This window comes from Polypterus senegalus, chromosome 17, assembly GCF_016835505.1.
Source record: "Polypterus senegalus isolate Bchr_013 chromosome 17, ASM1683550v1, whole genome shotgun sequence".
Lineage (NCBI taxonomy): Eukaryota > Metazoa > Chordata > Cladistia > Polypteriformes > Polypteridae > Polypterus > Polypterus senegalus.
In genome coordinates, this window is record NC_053170.1 from 2,893,611 (window position 1) to 2,907,924 (window position 14,314).

A 14,314-nucleotide genomic window follows, 5' to 3' on the forward strand; every position below is an offset into this window, starting at 1 on the left:
TTTTGGGTACCTGGAGTCGGGGTCAGAGTCGGCAAAAATGTATCGACTCCGACTCCCAATAAATTTAAATTGTAATGAAAAAAAATATGGCAACTAATTAATGTCCCATTATACAAACAATAGTCATAATTAGGCACTTCTCTGATGTAAGAATAAAGCCCCGTGCATAGTTGTGCTCCTCAGGGCTCTGTCCTCGGCCCTCTGCTCTTCTGTATTTATGTGCTTCTCCTCGGCCATTTTATTCGTAGCTATGGACCGGGTTATCATTTTCATGCAGACGACACTCAACTCTACTTCAGTGTTAAAAGTGAAACTTCATCAGAGCTCTCTCAGCGCACAGCCTGCCTCGGTGACATTAAAACCTGGATGGAGCAGAACTCGTTAAAATGAAACTGCAACAAAACTGAACTCCTGCAAACTGGGACTAAAGTGCGACTTCATAAAATGAGCTCCTGCTCAGTCCATCTTGGCGGTGATCTCCTCAGACCTGCCGCTCCTGCACAGACTCTCTTGTCTCAGTTTACCCTCCATGTCAAGACGCTCATGTCTCCTCTATGTGTGTGTGCTGAACCATCAATTATGTTATCAGTTAGGCTTTTACTCTGAATTTATTGTCTTAATCTTCTTTATTTATTTATCTGGTTTGTACAATGCTATATACTGGATACCCTGCCATTCTCTCTTATATTCTGTAAGTTCCTTCAGCATGGGAAAGGCGCTATACAAATAAAATGTATTATTAAATGTATTAGTACTACTAAGTGTGAATATACAACCTAACTTTCACATATCATAATCTGGATTATGGTACATTACAAAAAGTGTTTTCATTTGATTTCAGATCTAACGTGTTTAACAAGTTCATGTGAGTGTAGACAAGTGTAATGATGGCGGTGGAGGTGTGTGCTATGGCCTGATGGGTGTTCAGGGTTTCAAACTGGCCAATACGGTAGAGTCTCCGCTTCCTAGCCAGCAGTTCTGTGGTTAAATGACGACGTGTATGTTGCCTTCCTTCAATCAACATGGAAAATACATTAGCATATTAAATACAGAGAAGTCGGAGTCGAAGGATTTACCTACCGACTCCACAGTCCTGCTCAGAATGGCAGAGTCGTTTTTCAATAGATGCCCGTATTTTGCATGGAGCTCCAGACCAGACCGAGGACGATTGACCGTCATTTTAGATTTATCTCCCATTTCCGAAGAATCGCGCCAACAGTTGTCACCTTCTCTCCAAGCTTCCTGCTGATGGTCTTGTAGCCCATTCCAGTCTTGTCCTGGACGTCCTCCGACAGCTCTCTGGTGTTGCCCGTGCTGGTGGAGAGGATGGAATGGAAGAAATGGATTCTGTGGATAGGTGGGCTTCATACACATAAGTTAAGATCAGGAGTATCTGTGATTGACTGATTGATTGTAATCTCTGTGCCAATCTGTGGGAGTCAGAACTCTGGCTGGGTTGTAAGGGATCAAATCCTTATTTCACTCAAGGACATGCAAATCAATTTCTAACTTTGATGAAATCTGGATTTTTGATTGATTTTCTGTATTTCTCCATTAAAATGAAACTACCATACAAATCAGAGACTGTTCATTTCTTTGTGAGTGAGCAAACTTACAAATTCAGCAGGGGATCAAATACTTCTCCCCGTATCTACATTTCCATTCCAAAACGGGGCAGCAAAGGAGGCCAAGCGGCAGTTGCCAGTCTATTTTGGCATTAAGAGGTCTGACGATGCAAGACTTTAATACGTCAATTCACAAAACCACAACATGACCAAGGCTAATCCAAGCAGGCCACATAGACTGTATGGCCAAAAGCACGAGAACGCCCCTCCAGATGGTCGAGTTCAGGGGCTTCACTATGAAAACCAAGCAGAGAGCTTTGCAGTCTCCACAGGTGGTAGATTGGGCCTTAAACGTGGCACTGTCATCAGGATGCCACCTCTGCCTAAGTCACTTAGTGAAATTTCGGTTTTGCTAGATCCACCTTGGCCAACTGTATAAGTGTTGTCATTTTAAACTGGAACTCGGCTATGAACTAGGAGATCACACAAGCTCACCGAGTGGGGCAGACGAGTGCTGAAAACGTGTAAAAATGGCCTCTTCCCTTGTGGCATCACTCACAACAGAGTTCCAAACTTCCTCTGGAAGCAACATCAGCACAAGAACTGAGCATCAGGAGCTTCACGAAGTGGGGCTGGCATGGCCAAGCCTGAGATCACTGGGGGCATCGCCAAGCGTCATCCACACATCACTGGACTCTGAAGCAGTGGAAACGTGGTCCTTGGAGTGATGAATCACAATACCCGGCAGTTTGATGGACAAAGCTAGGTTTGGTGGGTACCAGGAGAACACCACCTTCTAGACTTCATTGCGCCCACTGTAAAGTCTAGTGGGAGGGTTTGGGTTACAGCATATACAACATTTTACACAATTTGGACCTTCCAACATTGTGGGAACACTTTTAGAGGGGAACCTTTATCTGTTCCAGAATGACTGTGCCACTATGTGCAGGTAGAGACATGATTGGGCGAGTCTGGTGCGGAGGAACTTGAGTGGCCTACACAGAGCCTTGACTTACTGAGCCACTTTAAGGATCACCCGGGATGCTGATTGTGAGATCAGCTACAGAGAGTGGGCCAGAAGACCAGGCTCACAAAGGCACTTCCAGCTCAATGGGTACAGGTACCCACAGACACACTCCAAAATCTTGTGGAAAGCTCTCCTAGAAAGAGTGGAGGCTGTGATACGGGGGACCAACTCCATATTACTGCCCATGGCTTTAGAATGGGATTTCCAGCAAGCTCAGAATAGGTATGATGGGCCTACGTCCATAAGCGTTTGGCCATATAATGTAGAATGTGACCCAAGAGCAGAATTACTGGTCACTTTGGGCCATGTAAATGTAGTTGGTGATCCAATGGCAGAATCATCGGTCACAAAATCCACAAAACTATCAAAACTTTCGAGGTAATAGTCTCAGCAACATGTGCCAAACATGAGCAAACTACACTGAACGCTGAACCCAAATGGTACTGAAGGGTAGAAGACGTCATTCAGGCATGTCACAGGAACGCCTTCCGGGTTTATTGGAGGTAAGCGATACCACCCTGGTGTGATGGTTGGCACTGTTGCTAACAGTGTTGTCTCTTTATTCACCCAAAGTGGCGAGAAGATGGCCAGTAGGAGCAAATGACCCCGCCCCTCCCGGCTGTAGCCCTATAAAAAGCAGGACACCCTCTTGTGGCGTCTTAATCTGGACCCAACATGCAAGCAGGATGGAGACCTGCCCCATCGAGCTGCTAACGTTAACAGAAAGTCACAAAGACTTCTGCTTATCTACGTTTTGCGCCATCAAACGCCCGTTTTCTTTAAAAAGGGCGACCCTTTCTTGAGCCGTTTCTTATTTGCAATGGTGGTGGACAGGTTGACAGAAGAGATTAGGCAGGAGTCCCCGTGGACTGTGATGTTTGCTGATGACATTGTGATCTGTAGCGAGAGTAGGGAGCAGGTTGAGGAGACCCTGGAGAGGTGGAGATATGAGAGGAATGAAGGTCAGTAGGACCACCAGGACAGAATACAAGTGTGTGAATGAGAGGAAGGTCAGAGGAATGGTGAGGATGAGAGGAGTAGAGTTGGTGAAGGTGAAGGAGATTAAATACTTGGGATCAACAGCACAGAGTAATGGGGAGTGTGGAAGAGAAGTGAAGAAGAGAGTGCAGGCAGGGTAGAGAAGAGTGTCAGGAGTGATTTGTGACAGACGGGTGTCAGCAAGAGTGACAGGGAAGGTCTACAGGACGGTAGTGAGACCAGCTGTGTTATATGGGTTGAAGACGGTGGCACAGGAGACAGAGCTGGAGGTGGCAGAGTTAAAGATGCTAAGATTGGCACTGAGTGTGACGAGGATGGACAGGATTAGAAATGAGGACATTAGAGGGTCAGCTCAGGTTGGAAAGGTGTGGCAGACAAAGTCAGAGAGGCGAGATGGCGTTAGTTTGGACATGTACAGAGGAGAGATGAGGGGCATATTGGGAGAAGGGTACTAAGGATAGAGCTGTCAGGTAAGAGGAAGGCCTAAGAGAAGATTTATGGATGTGATGAGAGAGGATGTGCAGGTGACGGGAGTGACAGCGCAAGATGACGAGGACAGGAAGAGATAGAAGATGATCTGCTGTGGCAACCCCTAATGGGAGCAGCCGAAAGAAGAAGAAGGAGGATTAAAAAGGGCGACCCTGCTGGAAACCCAACACTTCCTTTCTATTCCTTGTGTGTCCATCTACCCCGTTCACAAAGGTCACCAACAGCGAGAGACAGTCGCTACCAAGTACCACAGAACTGAACTTCACCAAAAAAAATAAAAGCACATCATGAGCTTCACAAAGCAGGAACGAACGGCACGGCTACAACTCTGAAACGTCAAGGCATAATGGGGGGAAAAAATGTGTTCTTAGTAGAGAGTGGGAGGGTTAGGCTAATGTGAATTTCCCCTTGGGATTAATAAAGTATCTATCTATCTTCAAAGTTAACGATGGACCTCAGAGTATATTTAAAAAACGACAAGTACAGTCAAACCCAGCAGCACAAACGTACCTACGCACGCATGCACGTACAGCCCGCAGCACAACCGGTATTTTGCGGCCCAAAAATGCATCAGAACACGACCGAAATCCCGAAGAACGCCCCAAGAAGTAAACCCGTTCCGATCACACGGGCACCTTCCGCGTCGTAAACAACCCCTTAAAACGTTAAGTGTGGCGTCGCCCAGTGCTTTGTAAACAACGTTCCTTACGTTGCCCGGGACATTTCTGTTATTCCGTGATTATTTGGTGCTTTTTACTAAATCATAATGGCTCCAAAGAACGCCAGAGCGGTAAGCACAACACCAAAGAAGGTACAACGAGGAGCAACAACAACAGAAACGAAAAAAAAGAAATGATCGAAAAATCCGAGAGGGGGATACGGGTGACTGATCCTGCACCTTCATACGGCCTGAGTAAATCTACGATATCTACGAATTTCAAAAACAAAGAAGGAAATTTAAAAAGCTGAAGTTTCTAACAGTGTGACACGTGTACAGTGGTGGCCAAAAGGTCTGAGGAGGACCCACAAAGTCTGCTGCGTCAGTGTTCTTAGATCTTTGTGTCAGATGTTTCTCTGGTGTGCTGAAGGAGAATCACAAGAACGGCTTTTACTGACAATTCAAATGCCCACCGACATAATACATAAAACCAAAGCTTACCTCTCTGCCGATGCTCAGGTCTTGTATTAACAAATTTGGATTTCGGAGCGACACTTCCAGAAGATCAGGATTCTTGACAGAACTGCCGTACAGCGGTACCCTGTAATCGTGCTCAGTCATCTTTTCTTGCTTGATGCCCATCGTCTGGATGAAGTCCATGGACGTCTTTTCAATGGGAGAGTTGCGCTCCTTCTTGAGGACCATCTCCTGAGGCAAGTCATGCATGACAGACCCCGCAGCGATGCGTGCAAAGCTGGTCACTGGAGGGAGGTGGCTGAACATGATCATACCTGGTGGAAAGTTGGGCTCCATGCCACCATTCCGAAGGAACTCGTTGCCAAGTTTGTCTTGAATAATACTCATGACTGATGCCACAAAATTAACTGAAGCCAACGGAAAATATCCTGACAGAAAAAAAAAAAGGAAGAAAAAACAAGACATTAGACAAGTAGGCCCGCCGGAGCACACAAACCAGGATCAGGGAACACAATAAACACAAAGGCCCAAAGAGCACTTGGCATGCGGATTACAAACTTCCTAAATATTCAGAGCGGACAAAGACCAGGGGGCTCGGAATTTCTTATCAGAGATGCGACTGCATGAGGATGTCGATGGTCCTTTCATTTCAGGGCTTCCCCAAATTTAAGCTAAGGACCCCCCATCAAGAGAACATTCTATCACCTGGTCAGTAATATAAAGCGGACGCCCCGAAGCTGATCTCGACTCTTGGCTTCCCCTAACAGCAGTCACACAGGATGACGTTCGATTACAGTAGACCCCCGCGAAGATGCGGTTCAGGGTTTGCGGGCTCAGTCATTCGCGGATTTTTCCTTAGAACCTAACTTTTAACTGTTAGCGGAAAGCGCAAATATCCTCCGCAATTTTTTACGCCTTTTTTTTGTAGCAATACCGTGCTGTAGAGAGAACAGGAAGCAACCGCTGAGGGACACGCAGTTTGGGATGGTGAAAGTAGCCAATTATTCGTTTCTCCTTGCTGCCGATTGACTGCTGCCCTGTGACGCGTCTCCAGCTGAGTGTCCTCGTGTTTTCCATTTTGTTATTCTTAAACGCATACGATGACGCCGAATCGCCCTGCACTTTCTGAGGCTTCTGGAAGAAGTTTAAAACACTCCAGGAGAAGGCTGAACTCCGGGATTTGCTCCGAGAACTAAAACGTTATTGCTGCAGTAGCGCTCCACTATGGCATTAATGAAAGCACCGTATGCCACATAAAGAAGAACAAAGCAGCAATCTGGAGTACCATATCTGTAAGTTTCTGTGATAGCGCCGAAAAGGTAACGACCGTCAGGAATAAAAATATCGTCAGGATGGAATCTGCCTTGGCATTGTGGATCACCGACTGCAGGAAGAAGAACATCCCCTTGGACGGTAACATCATCCGGGAGAAAGCATGGAAACTGTGCCAGCAGTTCACTACAGGAGACAATGTAGAAGGTACCAAAGAACCGCAACCGGGGCCATCAACAGCACCGGAGCCTGAAGACCTTCAAGCCAGTAAGGGATGGTTTGAACATCATCATCATCAATATCATTCATCACTGGTGAGTGCCCGTACATCTTACTATATTTTAATTAAATTATTATGTATTTACTCTACTTATAAGGGTAGAGTGGTGGCTCCAAGGTTAGGGATCTGCACTGGCAATCGGAAGATTGCAGGTTCGAATCCCGTCAATGCCAAAATGGGACTCTGCTCTGTTGGGCCCACTGTTGAAGGGTGAAGACCAAAGGTTAAGATGAGCTCTTCTGCACAGCGCTGCTCACGCTATCATAGCAGGAAGGCACCCGTCATCAACACGTCTGATGTACTGACGAGCGACAACTTCCTGCTATGTATGTAACACTACAAACAGGCTTGCTATTGAGAATGAAGGGGGGCAGCGAGGGGCGGTTAGGGTTAGTTAGTGGTGGGTCACCTCCACTAAAGTATCCTGCCCGCAGTGTCCACCCACCGAGAACAAACAGGGTGCGGCCAAAGGTGGGCAGTGAATCGCCGCCCACTACCGCCCCCGTTCAACAGGTAGCCACCCTACAACGCTACCCCCCACCCTCAATGGCCTCCGTTCAGCCACAACCGGGTCACCGCTTGCAGCATCACCACCCGCCCACCAAGAACAAACGGGGCAGCCGTGTGCGGTGGGCGGGCAGTGGAACTCCCCACTCGGTTCTATCCAGCTTGCGTCCAGTCTGGTGCAGTAGCTGCGGCAGCAAACCACCCCATCAAGCCTCCGTCCTGCACACGAGCAATAGCTGTGGCCCCGGTGACTATGGACCACGGGTCACCGCTAGCCCGAGGGACACTACACAGTGCGAGCAGCAAAATCTCTCCCCTCCAGCATCCCCAGGCCGACGATGACGGAGCCGTAGTTACTGAGGCGCATGCGCCACGGCCGCCGCCCTGCTCGTAAGTCTGTAACCTGGGGACAACCTGTACATAAATAAATATATATATATATATATATATATATAAATATATATATATATATATATATATATATAAATAAATAAATATATATATATATATATATATATATATATATAAATAAATATATATATATATATATAAATATATATATATATATATATATATATATATATATATATATATATATATATATATATATATATATATATATATATATATATATATATATATATATATATATATATATATATAATAAATATATAAATAAATATATATATATATATATATAAATAAATATATAAATAATATATATATATATATATATATATATAATATATATATATATATATATATAAATATATATATATATATATATATATACACATACACACATATATATACGTATATACTAGATGTATTTTTATAATCATACAATACGTCAGTTCAATTCCACAAGCTTACTGTTCAGTAACCACAAACATACTAAAATAAAATTTCCTTAAAATACATACCGTATATACTTGCATACAAGTTGGGGTCTTGAAACCCGAAAAATAAATCATAAAATCAGACCCCGACTTTTACAACCGTTCAAAAATACAACACTTCATTATTTTTTTTTTGGCCTCCTCCGATCTCGCCCCAGTTTCTCAGACACACTGAATTTTGTTGCAGCAGCGCACTTTCCAATTTCTTTCGCTACTTCAATGACTTTTAATTTAAAACCAGCTTCATATTTTCTTCTGATCGAACGCTCCGTCGTAGATAGGGGAGGCTCTTACGCTAAAGGTGTACGAGATACAAAAAACACAAATCGGTGCAAACGTCGCTTCGGAATAGTTCGGGTCTTACCGTGTGGTCACGTAGACACAATACATAGAAACAAAGAGGTCGTGCGCCCCGTGGTTACTGTCGCCGGTGGGCGTTAGCATATCGTAATCGTTTGGATCAATAGTGCGAGTTTAAGATCGTCAATCCACCTCACCTGCATGTCTTTGGACTGTGGGAGGAAACCCACGCAGACACGAGGAGAACATGCAAACTCCACGCAGGGAGGACCCGGGAAGCGAACCCAGGACTCCTTACTGCGAGGCTACCCACTGCGCCACCGTGCTTCCCAAGACAATAAAATGCTTCCCATAATTACAAGCTGTCAGCGTTTCTATTGGCAACTGTGCCTCCACAATAACTACAACTGACGGGCAGCTGCTGACGGCCGCTATAAAGATTTGTGTGGCTCAGATATGGAGAAATAAGCACACACACATTTCAACGAGGAGGACACAGAATTCCTGACAACTGCTTGGTGTGCCAGCGTGATGCGGGCGCACACACACATGGCATATGTAAGGGATGTCGATTACAAGAGGACACACTGACCTAACATCACAATTCAAATTCCTTTACTGGAGCAAAGCGCCGCCGTTTCTGAACGGATCTGCGGAAATGCGACACTAGAGGCTGGTCACGTACAGGAAAAACGGATTTAAAGGCCTGATCCCTTCAAAGTTGTCACATATGGAGAAGGAGCCCTATTGACAAAACAAACCAGTGGCGATGCCCGAGTGTTTGCTGTTCATTTAAACATCAGTTCAAACACGGAGCCCACAAACGACACCGAACTGCTCAAATGCTTTCCTACGGTCGACATCGCTCCAGGGCGCACTGCGAGTGCCGAGGCCGCGGATTCCGAGCATTTTGTTTTAAAAAGTTGAAGTGCAGGGTGGAGCCGAATAGCAAACCTTGTGGTCTCAATCCCCGGGCACCCGCCATGACGGCGCAGCAGTTCAGGCTTAGTCCACAGTGATGGGGACAACACTTCCTTAAAATAAATAAATAAATAAATAAAAATGTCGCTTTCATTTCCAAGGCTCTGCCATCCATTCCAGTCTGCTCAGATTGCTTTGTTCAAGTTTGGTCATTCAAACCAAAATGACAAAAAAAAAAAAACACCACACAAGTCGTTCCTGTTTAACATACAAGCTGGGCAGGCCCGGATGTTTGTGGATGGACTCCATGTGAAGTAAATCTGAATGGATATAAAGCACAAGGGACAGAAAAAGAACGTGACAGAAACACCAAGTCGGAGTTCTCTGTCGGGACGGACAACACGATCCACGAGAAGGGGGCCACGGAAAAAAATACAAACTGGGAGTCTGGCCAAAACAAATACCGACAGAACGGACTGTCCCCAAAGCAAACACGAGGTCACGGAGTGAACGGTCACAAGAAAACAGATGCCAGTGCCACATGACAACAGACGGGGACACATTGTTGGCATCCTTACAGCTCAAAGAAAAAAAAAAAAAAAAGCATTGCATGCCCCCTGAGCAGTGATGAAATGAAAAGCAATCGTCCCCTGTGTCCCTGCACGCCTCTAAGAGGTCATCAAGTGCAGCACAGCAAGCGTCACAGCAGATCAAGTGTTGAGTATTCTATGAAGATCATGTAAAATGGCCTGCACACTTCTGTCGGGATGCCTCAGAAAAGATCATCAGTTAATGGGACTTGAGCGATTTGGCCGTTTTCGTGTTTCTAATCGTGCAGTCAGTCATTCAGCTAACTTAAATGGAGACAAGTCGTCACTGCGCCATTTGGTGTCATCGTGTGTCCTCAACACTAAAGGTGGGGGACCAGAGAAAGCAAAGCAGAGAGTTGTGTGAGGCGATCAGAAAGAAAACGACAGACCAGCATGAGAAAGGCAAAGGCTAGAAGACCACCATCTACAAGCAGCCCTCGAGGTTCCTGTGACAACAGTTGCAAATGTGATGAAGAAGCGGACGGGCCACACAGAAATGCAGCCAACCCCTCTGGACACGACCACAGAAGGCTGGCGAGTTTGGCAGACCAGTGTTTCCCACCCTCGGTCCTGGTGGGCACTCTGTGACAGCAGGGCTTTGTTCCAACCAGATTCCTAATCAGTGACAACACCCGATAGCACTCAGCTCATTTAATTAGCTCGGATTATTTTTCTTTAATTCTACATTCAGAAAAGCACAGCAGCGTGATTTTCACATTTATAAATGTTCTAGAAATATTTCTGCTTTTGCTGTTGATTTAAATCAGTGGTGGCGAACCTATGGCACGCGTGCCAAAGGGGGCACGCGCGCCGTCGCCCGAGCACAGAGTTCGTTACTATAAAGCCAGAGGAATGCAGGGCCGGGCTGCTCCCCTCACCGCTCCCCCTCTTCACGCGCCGGAGGACTTTTCTCACATCACCCGCCCCTCTGCCCAGCAGCCCAATGGGAGCGCGTCCTTCCTCTCCTGTCTGGGGTAAGGCGGGCGGCACACATGCTGCTTGAGGGTGCGGCACGGACTGCAGCCTTTTGAGTCTGTGATTCCCGTGGTGGGGTTGGAGGGGATGTGGTATAGCGGGTCCACAGCTCAAAATTGAAAAGGCCAGTTTTAACAGATAATTGCCGCACTCGCGGCTTAAAGGGGGTTATGGTAGAGTGGTCGGAGCGGTTTCCGGGAGCTTTGTGATGTGGGCAGTCCTCGCTTAAGCGCACAGGTGAAGAGTCGTCCGCATCTGTAATTATTGCCGGGAGTTGCTAATCGCCACACCTGATCCACGACCCGTAATATATAATGGAAGCTTTGGGGGCGGAGCTTAATAGGGAAGACCTGCGTGAAACACTTGAGAGGATCGAAGGGATGACAAAGGACAGCACAGTTAGTTATGAAAATGAAATCCTTAAAGTGTGGAATTCTCTGCCAAATAATCTTAAGTCAATGAAGGCACTTGAGATTGCTTTCCTTACTTTGTTTGGAACATCTTATGTTTGTGCGCAGCTGTTTTGAGCTTTAAATTAAATCAAATCTGACACCAGAAACAGACTAACAGATGACCTGAGTGCTGCATGTGTTGCTCTTAAACTTACAAAGTATGAGCCAAGGTTAGACAAATTATCAGCATGCATACAACAGCAAAAAGCACATTAATTGTTCAAAAGCATACCGAATGCAAACTTTTACTTTTCAACATAAAGTTGTTTGTATCATTGAAAGCTCTGTTATTATGTTTTTCTTTTAAGACAAAAGATGTTAATGTATGAGTTGCTTTTCTAAACTAAAAGCTCAGTAGATAGACAGACAGACAGAGCATCAGGATTGGCAGTTCAGTCCAATTTATCATCCAGCTGCACTCCCAGGTATTTAAAGGTCTGTACCCTCTGCACACACTCACCTCTGATGATCATGGTGTCCATGAGGGGCCTGGGCCTCCTAAAATCCACCACCAGCTCCTTGGTTATGCTGGTGTTCAGTTTTAGGTGGTATTCGGGTTAAATTGCCATGTTGGCACTTTGCGATAAATAAGTGGGTTTTGGATTGCAGTTTGGGCACTTGGTTTCTAAATGGTTCGCCATCACTGATTTAAATCCTTAACTCTCTTTTGCTGATTTCATTATTTTTTGCCCTTTCTCTGTGCAGTTTTTCCCCTCCGTTGAATCTTATTAATGACAATTAAAAATGAGGCGAGCAGACTGCCAGGCAAACAACATGGAGTACTCAAAGGCTACAAGTGTTTTAGCATCAGACCCACTGATTAGTAAATAAAGGGTTAATTAAACAATTAGAAAACCTAGAAAAGTAGAATGAAAATCAAGAATATTTTAATATATACATACACATATACACACATATATATATATATATCTATATATATCTATATCTATATATCTATATATCTATATATCTATATACACACAGTGGTGTGAAAAACTATTTGCCCCCTTCCTGATTTCTTATTCTTTTGCATGTTTGTCACGCAAAATGTTTCTGATCATCAAACACATTTAACCATTAGTCAAATATAACACAAGTAAACACAAAATGCAGTTTTTAAATGATGGTTTTTATTATTTAGGGAGAAAAAAAATCCAAACCTACATGGCCCTGTGTGAAAAAGTAATTGCCCCCTTGTTCAAAAATCACCTAACTGTGGTGTATCACACCTGAGTTCAATTTCCTGATTACTGCCACACCTGTTTCAATCAAGAAATCACTTCAATAGGAGCTGCCTGACACAGAGAAGTAGACCAAAAGCACCTCAAAAGCTAGACATCATGCCAAGATCCAAAGAAATTCAGGAACAAATGAGAACAGAAGTCATTGAGATCTATCAGTCTGGTAAAGGTTATAAAGCCATTTCTAAAGCTTTGGGACTCCAGCGAACCACAGTGAGAGCCATTATCCACAAATGGCAAAAACATGGAACAGTGGTGAACCTTCCCAGGAGTGGCCGGCCGACCAAAATGACCCCAAGAGCGCAGAGGCGACTCATCCGAGAGGTCACAAAGACCCCAGGACAACGTCTAAAGAACTGCAGGCCTCACTTGCCTCAATTAAGGTCAGTGTTCACGACTCCACCATAAGAAAGAGACTGGCCTGCAAAAACGGCCTGCATGGCAGATTTCCAAGACGCAAACCACTGTTAAGCAAAAAGAACATTAGGGCTCGTCTCAATTTTGCTAAGAAACATCTCAATGATTGCCAAGACTTTTGGGAAAATACCTTGTGGACTGATGAGACAAAAGTTGAATGTCCCGTTACATCTGGCGTAAAAGGAACACAGCATTTCAGAAAAAGAACATCATACCAACAGTAAAATATGGTGGTGGTAGTGTGATGGTCTGGGGTTGTTTTGCTGCTTCAGGACCTGGAAGGCTTGCTGTGATAGATGGAACCATGGATTCTACTGTCTACCAAAAAATCCTGAAGGAGAATGTCCGGCCATCTGTTCGTCAACTCAAGCTGAAGCGATCTTGGGTGCTGCAACAGGACAATGACCCAAAACACACCAGCAAATCCACCTCTGAATGGCTGAAGAAAAACAAAATGAAGACTTTGGAGTGGCCTAGTCAAAGTCCTGACCTGAATCCAATTGAGATGCTATGGCATGACCTTAAAAAGGCGTTCATGCTAGAAAACCCTCAAATAAAGCTGAATTACAACAATTCTGCAAAGATGAGTGGGCCAAAATTCCTCCAGAGCGCTGAAAAAGACTCATTGCAAGTTATGGCAAACGCTTGATTGCAGTTATTGCTGCTAAGGGTGGCCCAACCGGTTATTAGGTTCAGGGGGCAATTACTTTTTCACGCAGGGCCATGTAGGTTTGGATTTTTTTTTTCTCCCTAAATAATAAAACCCATCATTTAAAAACTGCATTTTGTGTTTACTTGTGTTATATTTGACTAAAGGTTAAATGTGTTTGATGGTCAGAAACATTTTGTGTGACAAACATGCAAAAGAATAAGAAATCAGGAAGGGGGCAAATAGCTTTTCACACCACTGTATATATACACACATTTTACCAAACTTACTTTTCTAATTTCTATTCCGTTCCCAAAACACAGAACTTGGGAAATAACACATCACTTAATTAGCCCAGGAGTCCAATTAAAACCAGAAGCGGGTTGGAACAAAAACCTGCAGCCACAGTTTGGGAAACACTGCTTTATTTATATATGCGTCTGGTGACACGAGGGTTAAGATTAGGGCTGGGGGAGGAGTTACCCGACTCAAAGTAAACCATGTGACCAAAACCTGCAGCCACAAGGGGGCCACAGGACCGTGTTTGGGACAACAAGCCAAGGACAATGTCCAAGGAGATTCAAGCTAAACTCCAA

General features: G+C 44.8%; 1 protein-coding gene across 2 annotated transcripts in view; it reads right to left on the reverse strand.

Moving 5' to 3' along the window:
* Nucleotides 1–14,314, reverse strand: part of LOC120517629 (zinc finger protein 281-like) — an 83,123-nt gene that overhangs the window by 48,899 nt on the left and 19,910 nt on the right. Inside the window, exons 2-3 of one of the 2 annotated variants that reach the window (XM_039740048.1) lie at nt 5,240–5,643; nt 1,081–1,314 (exon numbers count right to left, since the gene is read on the reverse strand). In XM_039740048.1, the coding sequence (XP_039595982.1) occupies nt 1,081–1,314; nt 5,240–5,602 (597 nt within the window). In that variant the 5' untranslated portion in view covers nt 5,603–5,643. The remainder of the gene's footprint in view (nt 1–1,080; nt 1,315–5,239; nt 5,644–14,314) is intronic. The other variant, XM_039740049.1, reaches the window with a different exon arrangement.